The sequence below is a fragment of the Coffea eugenioides genome, chromosome 4, assembly GCF_003713205.1.
Source record: "Coffea eugenioides isolate CCC68of chromosome 4, Ceug_1.0, whole genome shotgun sequence".
Classification (NCBI taxonomy): Eukaryota; Viridiplantae; Streptophyta; class Magnoliopsida; order Gentianales; family Rubiaceae; genus Coffea; species Coffea eugenioides.
The window spans coordinates 4589235-4605099 of record NC_040038.1 but is presented as its reverse complement, the minus strand read 5'-3'; the positions used below and the strand labels follow the sequence as shown (position 1 = coordinate 4605099).

Below are 15865 nucleotides of genomic sequence, written 5' to 3'. Positions count from 1 at the left end.
ATCAGATTAGTAATTGTAAACTAATGGCTTTGGTTAATCATATTTGCTAGCTTCAGCTTCTGCAGCATCCTTGCTGCCTTCACTTGCTTCTGATGTTGCCCAGCTTGCTACAATCTCCCCAGGCCAGTTACTTGCAATTGTCCCATATCCTAACTTGTTCTTAATTGGACAGATTGTTGCAGCAGAGTTCATCTTGATGCAAACCTCAATATGTTCCATTTCCACTACGCTCAACTCCTCGTGTTGTATTCTCACTGTTCCTGAGTGGCTTTATGTGCAACCTTGTCAATATCTAATCTGGATTCACTGAACTCTGCTTTGTTCTATCCTTACATATTAGTCATCGTAAATTGCAAGCAAGCTGAATGTGCTCCTTCCCAGCAATTAAAAAAATCCCTTCAAACTTTTGCAAATTACAGAAGGCAAATATACCTTCATCCAATTGGAAAAAAAAACCACCCTGAAAAGCTCCAAATCCTCACAGTGAACTAATTCTCACTCGCATATTTTGGGGATGCCTTGCTAGAGCATATCACCTACATATGAGGTCTCTCAAACATGTAGTAATAGAGCTTGACCCTGCTAGTAAATGGGAAAATGACTATTAAAGTCATGCAGAGCCAATAATTCGAGTCAGTAGTTTGTTTACACACTGTGTGCACATGTGACATTCGTATAGAAAGTAACAAAAAATTTTCTAGTATTTACCATACCTATGACAGTAGGACCCACCCAATATAGATTGCACCCGTGCCTTCTTCACAATTACAGTTCCTAGAAGATGGCAAAGTTCCTGTGTTGAGTAAGACTTCTCTGGCTGCATAGAAATTCACAGGTTTAAGCATCATCAATGACAACCTAAAAAGCCATGGCTAGTCAGCAATTTGCTGACACTCTGTTCATTTTCAATGGACTATAACATGTCTAATATGTAAAGGAAACCTGTGTATATGTCAACAAAAATCTCACAAGATAACCTGGATATTAAGTAGAAAGCCAACCAAGTACAGTGTCCATTTGCTATGTTGCCACAAATTGATTAGTCCAGTATATTCTCCAGCTCAGCCTCCAAGGAGTGAGTTCAGCATCCTCTGAAAAATTAAAAATGATGGAAACCAAAATTAGTCAACAATTCTTAAAGAATAATGCAAACACAACATCCAGGATGTGACACTTTAAATTTATCTGAAGAAGTAATTAATTGACTATTCTCAGTCTTTAAACAGCTATTTTCATGATAATGTACCTATAATCTTTCACCTCAATCCTATAACTGCATCTAATTTATTTGGGAGAACATTTTAAACTGCAGTATGTAAATATCTTGAAACATCCAATGGGGCATGTCAATTGAAACATCCAATGGGGCATGTCAACCCTAAAAGGGCCCATGCAGTCTGCAAGCAATGGAGTGAATACTTATTTGTATAAAAGTCAGGTACAGTAACAGGAGGTATCATACTAATTGTAAAGAAACATGACAGGTACTCAACCTATCCAACTTCCTGCAATCTGATCTCGATTGGACAAATTTGACAGCAGATAACTAATCTAAAAATGTAGTTAATTACCCTTGAGAACTTGTAGATGAGAGCATCACAATCATGACGATCTGCATAATTGATTCAAAAAGATGGAGCGGCGCAGAGCATTCCTATATTACACTTCAGTAGCAGCAGGAAAGTCCTCACTCATGCTCCACTCATTCAATCCTTTAACACTCATCTCAGAGCAAATTATCCGGATCTCTTCCAATTTTCCTTCCTCTCTGAGGCCTGCGAGAAGCTCAATACAAACAGTGTTAGTTGGGTAAAGACCACATTCAAGCATTGCCCTGTACCAGATATATGCTCCAACAAAATCCTTTAGTTTGCAGTGTCCTGCAATGAGTGTGTTATATGTATCAGCATTAGGAATCAATCCTCCAGCCCTCATGCCATCAAAAAGATCCTTGGCCTTTTCAACCTCGCACTCCTTGAAACTACCCAATATCAAGACATTGAAGGTCATCCTATCAGGAGGAATCCCTCTTTCTACCATTTCACTCTGCAGAGAAAATGCTTTTTGGACTTTTCCATGATTTACATAACAATGAAGAAGCTCATTGTATAGGACTCGATCAGGAATCAGGTTTATGTCAGACATTTCTTGAACAATTTTCTCCAGTAGCATCTGTCCCTGTTTTTCTGCTTTACATTGTGCAATTAGAGGATGATATGTGCTCAAGGTAGGTTTAACACCTGATGCTTTCATCTTTTCATATAACTCAAAACACTTCCAGGTGTTCCCTGCCTTGGAATATCCTGATATTAAGGAATTATATGTGATGACATCAGGATGCAGACCGATGCTTATGATTTTCAAAGCCAACTCTTCAGCTTCTGTAACCCTCCCTCTTTTGCAGAGCCCGCTAATGAGTGTGTTGTATGTCACTAGAGTTGGAGGGAGTTCACTTTTCAACATTTCATCGAGTAAACTAAATGCATCTTTTATGTTTCCTCTTCTACAATGCTCATCTATGAGTACATTGTAAATTTGAGCATTTGGCAGAACCCCTCTACATATCATATCCCTGAGTATCACTTCAGCTTCCAGATGCCTACCATCCTTGCATAAGGAGTTTACTAAAGAACCACAAGTAACAACGTTGGGATTTATTTGATTGTCTTTCATTTCCTCAAGAATCTGAAAACACCTCTCAAACTGACAATTTCGCCCATAGCCCTGAATCAGGGTGTTATATGTCTCTAGATTGGGACTAATTCCCTTCTCAATCATCTTCTTAATCCATTCATTTGCATGATCCATCTCGGATGCTCTGCAGAACATGTTGATCACTGTATTAAATGTGATCCAATCAGGCCTCAACCCAAATTTCTCCATTTCTCCAATTGTTAAAAGCACCTTTTCTTTGTTGCCTTCTCTGCAGTGCCCATCAACCATAGCATTAAACATTACCTTCGTAGGAACAACCCCATTTTCCATCAAATGCTTCATTAATTCCTCGGCCTCATCCATTTTCCCTTCCTTACACAATCCATTAACCAAAACGCCGTAGGTATACTCATTCAACTGCACCCCTCTACGACCAGCATCTTCATACAAAGCCAATGAAGCATCTGTATTTCCAGACCTCAAATGCCCATCAAACAGTATGCTATACGTGAATGCATCTGGAACAAACCCATGAACCTTCATTTCCTCTAACACTCTTCCTGCCTCCTCCATCCTTGCCGCCCTACAAAGCCCACCAAGCAACGTATTATATGTGACAACATTAGCCTCCACATTATCATTTTTCATCCTCTCCCTCATATTAAACGCCTCCTCCAAGTCCCCTGCTTTACAATATCCATCAATGAGAGTATTATAAGTCACCCTTTTCGGCAACACTCTTCTATCAACCATTTCATCAAACAGTTTCCGCGCATCCGCCACCCTCCCTTCTTTACTCAAACCCCCGATCACAACATTATAAACAAACCCATTAGGCTTTATTCCACATTTTCTCATGCGCCGCATTTGCTCCACTGCTCCCTCCAAATCCCCCAACTTCACAGCCGATTGTATAGCCTTACCATAGCTAAACTTATCAACTCGAATACCCGAATTTACAGCATCTAAAAACACTTCCAGGGTCTTATTATACTTCCCAGAACTAACCAATGATTCAAGAAACAGGTTAAAAGCGTAAAGAGAAGGAAAGTTGCCGTCTCTTTTGATTAAATCATAGACCTCAGTGGCCTCATCGGGGAGCTTTAACTCGGCATAAAACGATAAAAGAAAGCTAGAAAAGATGGGTTTTGTAGGAGGAGGCGAGGATAGGGAGTAGAGGGTGTAGAGTTGAGAAGCTGAATTGGAGTGAATGAGAGTGTTGAGGAGTCTCTTTGCAGTTTCGGTGCGGTTCTGTTGCAGTAATATTCGAAGCTTTCGAAGGTGTTGCTGGAGATTTTCGTCTGTTGCGTGGGCAGCTTCATTCGCGGCAGTTTCATTGTGGAGGGGCGGGGCGGAAGGGAGGGAACAGAGGAATTTGCATTGCCGGATAGAACGGAATTTGGAGGGAAGAAGAAGAAGACGGACCCGACGTTTTGCCATTTTCCTCCGGACAACGGTTTGCCATTCCTCGTAACGTTGTTCCCTTTTCTTTTGTATTTGATTCAAGTGAAATCGATTTCTTGAAAATCCAGTTCAACTTTTTGTTTATTTATTTTTCTGGAGTTCTCTTTTTGTTTTTGAGATTTTCAAGTGAAATAGAGTTCAACATTTTTTTTAAAAAAAAAATCTTTAAGTGAACTTGATTTTTTTATATGAAAAAGAAAAAAGAAAAGAAAAGAAAATCTAGCTCACCTTAAATGGTACTTTTTATTAATCTAATTGACTCGATTTTTTGGGAAATCTCACTCCTTTTTTTTTTGGTTCTTGGGATTTTGTGATAGAGCGGTTTCCCCTCAACAAAACCCATTAACAATATGTATTACTATTTTCTATTTTATCAAAAAAAAAAAAAAAAAAGTGTTACCATTTTAATGCCCTGCTTAGTTTAATCATTTCCTTTTTTTAAGATTGAACAAAATTTGGTGCAAGAGTTAAAAATGATATTAAAGAAACCTTTAGAGGATACATCATTTCAATCACTACATGTACACATTAAACCAAGGACAATTTTTTTTCTCTACATTTAAAAACACAATAATGTCAAATATTTTTTCCGGATCCATGTTGCTTTTTACCTAAATTTTTTTATTCCAAGGTTGATGAAAACTTTGCCTTACTGATTATAATTAGCCAAACGGTTCAGACAATTATCGCATAATAATTCATAAATTAAAACATGGTGCAAATCTATATCAGCCGATTTCTGCATATAGTACATCTTAAACATGGGACCTAAATTATTCCTAATGCGCTATTATTCTGATGACAACTTCACAAAAGAAGGCCAAAAGACCCAAAAAGAAAGCAGCAGCACAATTTGCCTGCCTCTTCGCTTCATTATTGCTGACTGATTCCAGCAAAACTTCAAGAGAGTCTTGGGTTGCCGCTTATTCCCATAACAGTCTTTACTGAAGCAAAACACTAGAATACACTCTGGTCATCATGCTTTTTTGTACCTAAAAAAAATGCCAACCAATTCAAAGATCAATGCGAAGGAAAAACAATTCAGCGTTGTTAAAATGGGACATTACCAAAGTTCTGCAGTTCACAGAGTTGACAACTTTTTGCTGAAGTTGATCAAGAAGGTGCGGATTTCCATTGGAGCTAGCTCGACCACCAACTTAATGGGATCAACAGGTCCCCCTCTTGAAACCCTTTGGGATTTATGAGTTGAACCTTCTGCTGACCAAACTAGTCTTTTCTTTTCCATGTCTTCCCTCTTCTGGTTAGCAGATAAGCTTGTTTCTGTAATTTGAATAATCTGCAGGAAGTTCACGAGGAACGATTAGTGATTAACCAATGCAAAGTTTTACTCATATATAAGTGATGAGAATCCAAAGCAGCGTGCTCAACCTGTTTATTGGGAAATAACTTTTTCAACTCCACCCTTGCTGGTACTGATAGGTCCTTGTCTTCTCCAACCTAGTACAGACAAAGTAAGTGTGTGGGGCATTAAATTTCCACCACTGTAGTATGATCGGTGGCTTAAGATATAACATGGCCACAACAGAAAAATGAAACAATATCTATATAAATGTAAAAGAAAAAAGAACCTCGTATAAATGAGCCAAGCGAATTAAAACTTCTCCATTTGCAAGCTCCTATAAACCACACGGACAAAAATATGATGAACTCATTAATTTGGACAAGAAGATGGTAAAATTCGAAGGAGCTTGAAGGGTACCGTGTTAGATTCCAAAACATACCTGGAGAGTTATCAATGCCACATTATCAGGTAAACTATAGGAAGGATCAATTCCTGTAAAGGTTGGAACTTTAAAATTGGTCATCTCATCTCCGTCCTGTGTTATATGAAAATCATGTAAGAATATAGTAATATTCACACAATGGCAATAAGATCGCTTGAGGTCTTTCCCATACCTGCTCGCTGAAGGCTAGAAGAAGTGGAGAGTATATCTCCTGTCCAAATGATCGACGCCACTTAGCTCCCTCCCCAAGTGGATCAATCCTAAAATATAACTTGCCTTGAACCTGAGAGACGTGTTATTAGCACTAACAGAATTATGTGAACTTATGAAATGAGAAGAATTCATTTTCGCTTCTTTACATTATATAAAGCCTTTACCATAAATCACCAGTTGGTTTAGAACTCATGCATTCTGGAAATTAGAAACACATACTAGAAGCGAAGAATTAAGATAAACTAGGATTTTTTGGATGCCAAATTCTGATTACAACCACACTAGCTCCATTTGTCAAAGTAGCAATAGCAAGCAGAAACAATTATATAAGACAACTAGAGAACGAGGAATTTGAAAGTGTTTGCTATCTTACGGTTAGCCCTTTGCATGCACTAGGAATACAGACTGTTTCATTTAATGCCTCTGCAACGCCTCTACTATCATCAACAAGCAGTCTCCTGTAACCCACAAATAAATAAAAGTGCACAAGTCACCCTAACATTAACTTTATTAAATTAACCCCATAATCAGAACACCAGGAGGAAAAGAAAAGGAAAAGAAATGGCAAGACTTAGAGCAGGGGAAGAGGATGCAAAAACATGGAGTAAACCTGTGAAGCATCAGTTCCAATTGCCCATCAAAAATGCTAGATCCTCCAACAGATCTATCAACCAAGATTGAGAACTCGGTGTCCTTATCTTTCATATAAATTCCAAGATTGATCTGAAAGATGAAAAAGCCACTGTTTGAATCCATTTACTAGTGCATAACCAATATCCTATATATAACCTTAAACCTTCCCTCTCTAATTGACCTGAAAACTGCAATGAATGGTGCAGCTAAATATACAAGTTAAAAGGTCATGGCATATCTAAGGTAAGAGAAGAAAAAAGTTGCTTAGCGTAGGAAAAAATCATTGAAGTGGACACTCTTTTCGTCACCAATCCTTAAAAGTCACACTTAAAATGGATTATCACCCTGTCCCAAACCAGAAAATAGGAAATATGGATACTAGTCGGGTTGCACTTAAAATGGATCAATTTTTATTTTTTTAACCCTCGCGCCTCTCCCTACACCCTTCCCACTCTGGGTTTTCAGTTAATCCTTCTTAATTACTTTAATTGAGAAGTACAAAATTTCCAATCCCAAGTTTTCGTGTAACTGGCTTGACTGTTGGGTAAAACACAAAATTAGTACTGAAAAATCGAAATGATAGAATAGAAATAAGTAAAAGAAAATCTCCAAGATACCCACATACTCGTGCAGTATTTGTTTTATTTTTATCAAAGACATACTCAATCAATATTTTCTGTAGCTAAAGTTCAATTCCAGACAACAATCGCTAACAGAATTCCACGGGTATTCATTCAAGTCACACTAGGATACTGGGCAATGGGCATACCTAGCGACCCAGAATCAAAAAGCAAGAAACTCTCATAATTAGGGACAAATCAGGTGACTTAACTGTAAAATGAAGAAGATAAGTTAAGCCCCGAAGAAAAGGAACTGCAATGTTCAGGTCTTGTAAATTAACATCTTTGTGCATAAGTTTCTCCAACCCACTAGGTATGTCAAAAGCAACACAAACGTGACTAAGAAGAGCTACTCATGATGAAAATTTTGCTTTAGTAATTCGTCATTAACCAACTGATTAGCTCATATGTTACCAACAACTCCGAAATTTAAGAGCAGCTTTTGTCAAACCTTTGAAACTGCAGGGTGATTGAAATTAAGAATAAAAAACTTTCCTGTGAGATATTAGCTCTATTTCCACAGCAGACCCCATATTTCTGTTAAGAGCGGTTCAATAGTTTGTTTTAAGATAGGAATTTTTGGATATAGTGAAACACTTCTCATGCAACCCAAGGTTTAAGAGTCATTTATTAAGTATAACACAAACATACTGGGTAATAGTTTCCTGCCACAGGCTGGTTCACTTGAAGGTTCCAGTCAGATCTGTAGTCCCGAATCTGCAAACAAAGTTAATATAACAATATAAATGTACCTTTTAACATCCAAAAGTTTTGAACATCTAATAAGCTTTACCCAAAAAAAAAAAACGAATTAAACGTCAGAAAAGTGCCATACTTGGGGGAAATAAAACTTGATGCACAAGAAAAGGATTATGTTACAAACCCGTTCAAGGAAATCTCGACCATTAGAATCTGTATAGAATGTTTTATTGTTCTTGATGGTGGTGGTAAGTTGTGTTACTACCTCTTTGCCAAGTCCATCATTAATGGGTATGGGGCCAACCTGGAATAAATAAATCTTGATTAGGAGCCACAGCTGAAATTGAAACTTCATCTACTGAAATACCCCAAAAGATTTCTATCCAAGAATGCACTAAATTGACAACTTACAATGAACTCAACCTCAGCATGCTGCTTTTCCTTGTAGACTCGTGTAATCTGACAAATGACATGTTGCATACACTAGTGACAAAATAAAAACTCTGCAAAACAATAGTGCTTTATTGTGTGTCCACTATAGAGACGGTACTAAGGAGCAGGGAGATGAGTGTCAGTGAGCGCAAGAATTGATGAATAAGACAATCTTTCATAACGCTTCTCATGGTATTCTTCTAGAGCTCTTGACATTACATGATACAAGAAATCTGATGGAGGAAAGGGGGGGGAAGTGGACATAAGGGAACATGAATAAGAGGCTTAAATATCAATTAGTTGCACAATAACCTGATATATCCACGAAGTTACACTCTGATGAACTTCATCAAAGAGCGGTCCCCTAAGAACTGTAATTGGTATCTGTTACATCAAAAAAATAAATAAAATAAAATAAAACTTTATTTTTATTTTATTAGAGGCAATGAGGGATCATATTGGTTAAACTTTTGACATGATTTTTGTACCTTTTCTTGAGACTGGATGGGAAATGTGGAGTTAGGCCGGAAAACATATGCTCCAGAAGCCTTCAAGATTCAAGAGTAAAAGTTAGGCACTGTTGGCATAATCTTGAGCTGAAGACAACACATAAACAGAAATAGGGGAGAAAAAGAATAACAGATCTTTAAGATAAAACTAGTTTTCATGTGGAAAGAAACATTAAAGTTTAAGACAACTATAACAAGTTAAGGAAACTACACAAGTTAAAAGGTATAATACCTGAGGCACCACAGGTGCAACATCCTTAGTACCATCATCTCCAACATAATAACTATAAGATTGCTCTAGAGAGGACTTGACCTTGTTAGAAAGAAATCAGTTAGTAAAATTGATGTTAATTTAACTCAATTTTAAAGTTTGAAGAAGATGATTAAAGGAAAAAAATGTCGTAAAAATCACAACATCCTTTGCATACAGCTGTTCTTACAAATTTATGATGGTTTGTAGAAAGGAGAGAGGGGAAAATAGAGGGATGCTAGCAAAGAAAAAGCTTGCCCTCTATTTAGGTGTGCCTTCATAGTGTAGTATGCATAAGGGGCGGATATATTACATAAAAGAAAAATATTTACCATGTTTTTGCCATTAATATATCCAGTCAGTTTTCCGTCACTTCCAGAGTATACAAGCTTCAAATTCCCAGGCCCTACTTCAATAGCATCATTTTGATTCCCATCAGATCTGTAGAACTTCTCCCTTACTGAAGTAGTAGCTGCGCTTACAACAGGTGACAAAAAATGGAATATTGAACAAGAAGAAATTTGGAGATTAATATGCTGAATAACAAGTCACAAAAAACTTTCAAGAGACGCAATCAGATGGTTAACCTGCTCTTTTACCACTAGTGACAGTGTATGTGCTAAAACCTAGAGGAGGAACCACCACTTTGAAAGCAAGCCAATATAGGGGGCCTCCTACAGGGGATTTTCCAACATTTGCAGTTGCATAAAATTCCCGTAGGGCCATTGCAGCATCAACTACAGGAAGGATCTGTGATTCGATTTCTTTTCCAGTGGAATCTTGAACAATGACATTCGCGCTGACAACCTGTGGCGAGTTTATGACAAAAGATTGGGAATTCAAAAACAGCAGAAAACTTAGTTGCCTAATGTTTTGCAACATCAGAAGTTACTCACAGCTAACCTGACAACCATGTAGGACTAAAAGCAAAAAGAAACAGAAAAGATGTCCATATACAATAATGCATGTAGATACCAGGCAAAGTTGCAGATTCTTTGGAAAAGGAAGTCTTGCTTGAATATACAATGAGAGAGACAGTTAGCAGAGCAATGTTAAAAACATGGACCAACTGTAATAGCGTATAACATGACAAGAAAAAATATCGTAGGATAATCGCTGTCCAGGATAAAGTAAGAGAAACTTGCTGTTCATGCCTCAGTTGACCTTCTGTGAATTGCTTCAGGATAGTCTCATGTGCCACTGAGTATTTCTTATACAAGAGATATTCAAATAAATGTATTAAGGGTCAGCACAAGGAGACAAAGATCTGTAACAAGCAAACTACAATCTTCTCGACAATTCAGTTAGCATAATGAAAAAGAAACGGCTATATTCCTTGCAAATCCAAAGCTCGCACTGCAGGTTAGATAGATTAGCTTCTTTACCTTTTTCCTTGACTTCATGTACCCACATGTTTTTAGATATCCAGTTTTCAAAATGATTTATTTACTTATACTTTGTGCATACTTGTCTTCAAGCTCATCGAAGTCAAAATTCAAAATGCAATAGAAGCAAACTTGTTCAATGGAAAAGTTATGTCAGTTGAATGATAACACTAAAAGGATATTTGTTTCCAGTTAAGAGAAATAGTTACCAGTAATAAATGGGGCAAAAAGCTAGATAAGGACGGTAAATAAAATATCTAATGCATACTCACAGGAATTTTCACAATCTCGGATCTTTTCCACCCCAAGGAGTTATAGATCACGACCACCTACAAATAGACAGTATCTTAGATGGCCTATCTCATGCCAGTTACTAATAAGGGAAATAGAGAAACTCATACAAAAAGATAGAAAGCATTCTAGAAAGATTCACTTACTAATTTTTTCCCAGGAGATAAATTAACTTCAGATGGAGGACAATAACTTATGTTCAGAAGTGGGCACTGGTAAAAGAAGGAAAATGACATGTTACAATCAAATTAATACAAAACCAGTCAGCTTGATACTCAAGAATAAAAAGGGAGAAGGTATAGTTTATCTTAGATTTGATCTAACAGAGATAGTCCATGGTAAATAGACATTCTTGCATGAAGTCATCACCACAAATAGAAAGCGCACATGATGAACAAACAACAACAATGTCTAACCAACCTCCGAAACAAAAAGGAAACAAGTATTACTTGTAGGAGAGAGGAAAGGAAAAAAGAAATCATTGCCTGGTTTAGTAATAAGGATTAATGAACTTCAAACTTCAAAAATGAAGATCCTTCCATAAACACCATGCGTATTGTAAAGCAATCAGAAAATATTGATTTCAGTTAGACATTTTATTTTTAAGTGATCTTTCAAGAAAAAAAATGTAACCTTGTAAAAAAACCAAATAAATAAATTCCAAAGGCAGAAGCTAAACAATTCAATACAATTGTTGAGATACATCTTATATCTGTCCAAAAAACAGAAGTCTATGGAACAGATAGGCATTCCCGTACCAGACAAAAACCAAAGGCCACTATTTAGATTAGTATCTGCATTGATTTTTTTGAACAAAGGTCAAAAACTAGGTAGATTCTTATATGTTAGAATTAGAGCAAAAAGCATTCGCAGCTTAGTTTTAATGGACAAGGTGCTGATGAAAATCATATCTTGGGAAGAAATAAAGTTAATAATCAGCAAATATTGATAGAGCTCTTCCAATAGATACCTGTTGTAATTTAAGTCCAGACTCTGATGATGATTGTGCTATATAAGCGAGTGAAGTAGAAATCACATCTTCAGCCTGATAGTTCTTAAGTTAGTACCAATCATCTGGAAAATGAGTTCACCCAAACCATCAAAGAAACATCAAAGTTTCAATCATCTGGAGTATAATTTACCTCCTTGTAACCTATTGATAGACGTTTGGCATAGTCATTTGCCACATGTTGCTGTTCTGTTCCAGTGACAGCATCATGATGTTGAGCAATCCCTAATGCATCACCCAATGAGTCAGTGCTTGGTCCAGCTTCATTTCTTCCTTTGAAAAATTCGAGTTGCCTAGCTGCCTGATTATGTGTAGGAGTCTAATTAGGAACAAAGAACTGAAATACTGCATATGCAGCAGCACCATAGTTATCAATTAAGATAAAACGGCAGATGACCTACCAAATAGTACCCACTCAAGATTCTAACATAGCGTTTAATTGCAGGTCTGCTGGTAAAATATCCAGTCCAATAAGCATTAATGCGGTCTGCATATCTGATGAGCACCAGCATTAATTCCCAGATTAATGACAGGCAGCAAACCAAGAAAGTTGTTAGCCAGCAATAAAAAGGTAACTTCCAAATCTTGGACTCACGGGAAATAATCATCAGTTTTAAGAGGCCAGGACTCCTTAGAAGCATATTTTGCCTCAGTATAAATTGATGGTGTTGAATATAATGCATTGACGCGGCCATCCTACATACAAGTGCATTGAAAGATCAACGCATTGAACAATCTGAAAAATCATGAAAATGGGAAACGACTAATAGATGATTTGCTGGTGCAATTTATAAAGAAAGCAGACATTCAGCACAAGGACTTTGAGTTATAGACCAATCCGATTTACTAAAAGTGAGACTGACTTCATTGACATAATGAATGAGCTTGTCCATGTTCCGAAACCATGTCCGAGCATACTGATACTTGAAATCTGTTCCCATGGTCCACATGACATGATTTGTTCGAGTAATATTAGCCTGTCAAAGAAACAAAGAATTAAAATTCCTTCTTTCTGATAAAACATCACCTAAACAATTAAGCAACAAATTATGAGCTATTGTAGCAAATGCCTTTGAGAAAATGACAAATCAACTGTTACCATCGTATCTCTATACAGATTTTCCTTTCCCTTAATCAGGATAGATAGCTGACTTATCATGTCAAGTCAAAATTTACATGCATTTCTTCTTCTTTATATCAGAAAAAAAATACCCAACTGAATATGCAAGTAAATTTTTACAACAGAAAATTATATCTGGATTCGTAGGAAGACAACAAAGATGAAATTGTTCACAATGAGCATCAAAAGTTCAGAACAAGTGGAGTTCGTAGCATAAAAGCTAAAACTAAAATATGACTTGCCTGTGAAAAAGCAGCAGCAACAAAATCATTCACACGATCTTGAACATTGTAATCAAACAAATTCATATCATCCTGCAGTTTATTTAAGAAAATTATCATCTGCTTGTACTCACCATATATTGAATAACCAGTTATCTTATTTCTCTATAGATACCTGCACGATATCAGAATCATCATTTACTTCAAAGTAAAAACCACTTGGGGGTTCATAATTCTCTGGGAATGCACCAGCAAATATCTGTGAGAGAAAGAGAGAGACTGCCATTTAAATCCCTAGCAATAAAATAGGCAGTCATAAAAATGCTTGAGAACTAAAAAAGTACTGCAACTAACCTGTGCTGAAGAACCCAAACTCTTAGAACCCTGCCAGACAACTTCAAGAGCCTTCTCAGCTTTCCGTTTTGCTCTGTCTTGATAGTCAATGCGTCCAAAGAAAAAAGAGTCAAATCCAAGCTAAGCCAACAAAAAAGCATGAGTCAGTCCATTTGCAACATATGCTTTGTATCAGTTGTCCCAAATTGGGACATGTAGCTATACAAAGACCGGCCATTTCTCTTCAAATTTTCACCTCAATCATACACATTGAGCTTTGAAGACAAAATGGTCGACAAAGAATCCACATTTTTTTTGGCAAATAATCAACCATTGAATATAATTTATACACCAACTATTACACATATTCAGCAATCCATTAGAAAATAATACCTCTGCCCCCAAAAGGTAGGCCTGAACTGCAGAATGTCCAAATGGATCAATCTGCCAACCAATCCTTGGAGTCACATTGAACTGCTCCTTGATGTATCTGTGACCTAATGTTGTCTGATCTATCATGTCAATGTAATGAGTTGCTGCCTCATCATGCATACACCAGCCCCCATTTCTACATCAAAGGACAAGATAATATATATCCTTTAGAACCATAATCCCAATAAAAATCACATGTTTGTTACAGTTTCCTAAACAACAACATTACTGAACTCAACGAAACAGAAATTTGACACCATTAGTCGGTAGTCAATTTCCTTTCTTATCTATATCTTGACTCTTAGAATGCTCAGAATGTACTGTCTGGATCTATTAACTCCATACATGAACTCTAGTTGGCCGCCATCGACTAGTTGCCTGACTATCTTCTGCATTGCAGGACTCTGATCCCTCCACCATCTCTGGAAGAAGGCCTGTCCAATCAACCCCACTTCATCAATTTTCCTTGTATGAGATCCCTCTAAATAACCACAAAGTATAAAGCACAAAACTTTCCATACGAATTGCCAATATCAAATACTAAACCTGTTCAACATAAATGAATTTTCGATTCTCATCCGCCAGTAATGCCGGAATGAGAGAATCCAGCACATTTTGCACGCAAGCACCCTGCATAATAAGTCATACATTGTGGTCACCAATAAGAGAGAGAGAGAGAGAGAGAGAAGAGAAGAAGCAGCAGCAGCAGCAGCAGAGTACTGAATTACAATAAATCAAGTTAAAAAATGCAAAGAGGGGAACCTGTATTGAATTATTGGAACCAACATAGTACTGATCAACAGTTTTGAGCCATCCAACATCATCATGAGAATGAGGAACTAAATGAACATTAAGCTTGTCAGGCACAATTTTGGCACCGGTATTGTAGACCATATACTTTGATTCCACGCACAAAGCAAAAGCCACAACAAAAATCAGCAGCATCAACTTGTTAGCCATTCTTGGCTTGTGTTCAGTCACCTATGAGGCCAATGATCGTACACGCGATCCTCGCTTAAAAAGGGCCTACGGAAACAGACAAGACAGAATCAGTACACTCAAATAAACTACTGAATGCAGACATTTGTGCAACTTGCAATGGAATTCAGCTGAAAGCAGTACCAGTTATAGCCGGAAATTTTGTCAGTTTCAGGAGGCCCTTCTTTTCGGTTACACGAATGGATTCGATGATTAATGGTTTTATCATGCGGGGCTGGCAGTGATGAGTCTTGCTTAGACTTTTGAGTAAGTAAAACGAGAAATACTAGTAAAAGCAGAAATGGTGCGGAGTGCGAGTGGAAAGAGGTACGGCGGAGGTAGCTGTGTTGACTTGACTGCTGGAGCGAGTGCCCGGAGATTCTGCTTGTTTTTAGCTTATCCTCATACAGCTACTTTCCCGGGCATGTTTACGCCTAGCTGGTAAATCTGGTGAGCAGGTGTCGTATTATTTGTTTCTAAAAAAAATTTTATGTTTTTCGTAAACACATTTCACAATTACTATTTTACCTTATATAATATTTTTTATTTCAAAAACTCCAAAAAAAGATTCAAATGAGCTCTCGTAATCTCATTTTTATGTGAAACAATGCCAATTTTTTAAAATTTTTTATTGGTTGGTACAGCAGAGGCTTTAAATTTTAGAAAAGCTCGAGAATCAAATCATTTACCTTAATATCACCTGATGAACATTCTTACTAATTGTTCTTATGAGTTGAATTGAGTTTTGAAATCAATAGCCCAGCCTCCTTCCCAGTTATTTGATCATTTTTTGGCTCTAATTTTTGTAGTTGCTCAAAAAGCTTTTTTCCAGGACATGTTACTTCTCAACGTACTGGACTTACTCAACGACCATTC

The 15865-nt window shown here is 37.1% G+C and overlaps 3 protein-coding genes across 3 annotated transcripts in view; all 3 read right to left on the bottom strand.

Moving 5' to 3' along the window:
* LOC113767948 (signal recognition particle subunit SRP68-like) overlaps nucleotides 1-219 on the bottom strand; it is a 4123-nt gene extending 3904 nt beyond the window's left edge. Inside the window, exon 1 of the mRNA XM_027312153.1 lies at nucleotides 48-219. Within this exon, the coding sequence (XP_027167954.1) occupies nucleotides 48-219 (172 nt within the window). The remainder of the gene's footprint in view (nucleotides 1-47) is intronic.
* Nucleotides 9-4095, bottom strand: LOC113767947 (pentatricopeptide repeat-containing protein At5g12100, mitochondrial-like). The gene is made up of 4 exons (XM_027312152.1): nucleotides 1572-4095; nucleotides 978-1091; nucleotides 714-817; nucleotides 9-579 (listed from the first exon to the last, which is right to left on the bottom strand). Exon 1 carries the CDS (start codon nucleotides 4093-4095, stop codon nucleotides 1660-1662), a length of 2436 nt encoding a protein of 811 aa, XP_027167953.1. The 3' UTR covers nucleotides 9-579; nucleotides 714-817; nucleotides 978-1091; nucleotides 1572-1659.
* A 656-nt stretch (nucleotides 4096-4751) lies between these two features.
* LOC113768714 (probable alpha-mannosidase At5g13980) lies at nucleotides 4752-15398 on the bottom strand. Its single transcript, XM_027313169.1, has 31 exons — nucleotides 15134-15398; nucleotides 14774-15037; nucleotides 14558-14641; nucleotides 14357-14445; nucleotides 13973-14147; nucleotides 13601-13720; nucleotides 13422-13505; nucleotides 13268-13339; nucleotides 12769-12882; nucleotides 12501-12601; nucleotides 12307-12400; nucleotides 12039-12206; nucleotides 11867-11941; nucleotides 11043-11108; nucleotides 10878-10934; nucleotides 9808-10027; nucleotides 9553-9692; nucleotides 9203-9283; nucleotides 8950-9009; nucleotides 8774-8845; nucleotides 8441-8488; nucleotides 8214-8333; nucleotides 7982-8047; nucleotides 6688-6800; nucleotides 6451-6535; nucleotides 6037-6147; nucleotides 5862-5957; nucleotides 5709-5756; nucleotides 5509-5577; nucleotides 5192-5416; nucleotides 4752-5113 (listed from the first exon to the last, which is right to left on the bottom strand). The coding sequence occupies exons 2-30, from the start codon at nucleotides 14969-14971 to the stop codon at nucleotides 5201-5203; spliced, it is 3042 nt and encodes a 1013-aa protein (XP_027168970.1). The 5' UTR covers nucleotides 14972-15037; nucleotides 15134-15398; the 3' UTR covers nucleotides 4752-5113; nucleotides 5192-5200.
* Between the last annotated feature and the right edge of the window lie 467 nt (nucleotides 15399-15865).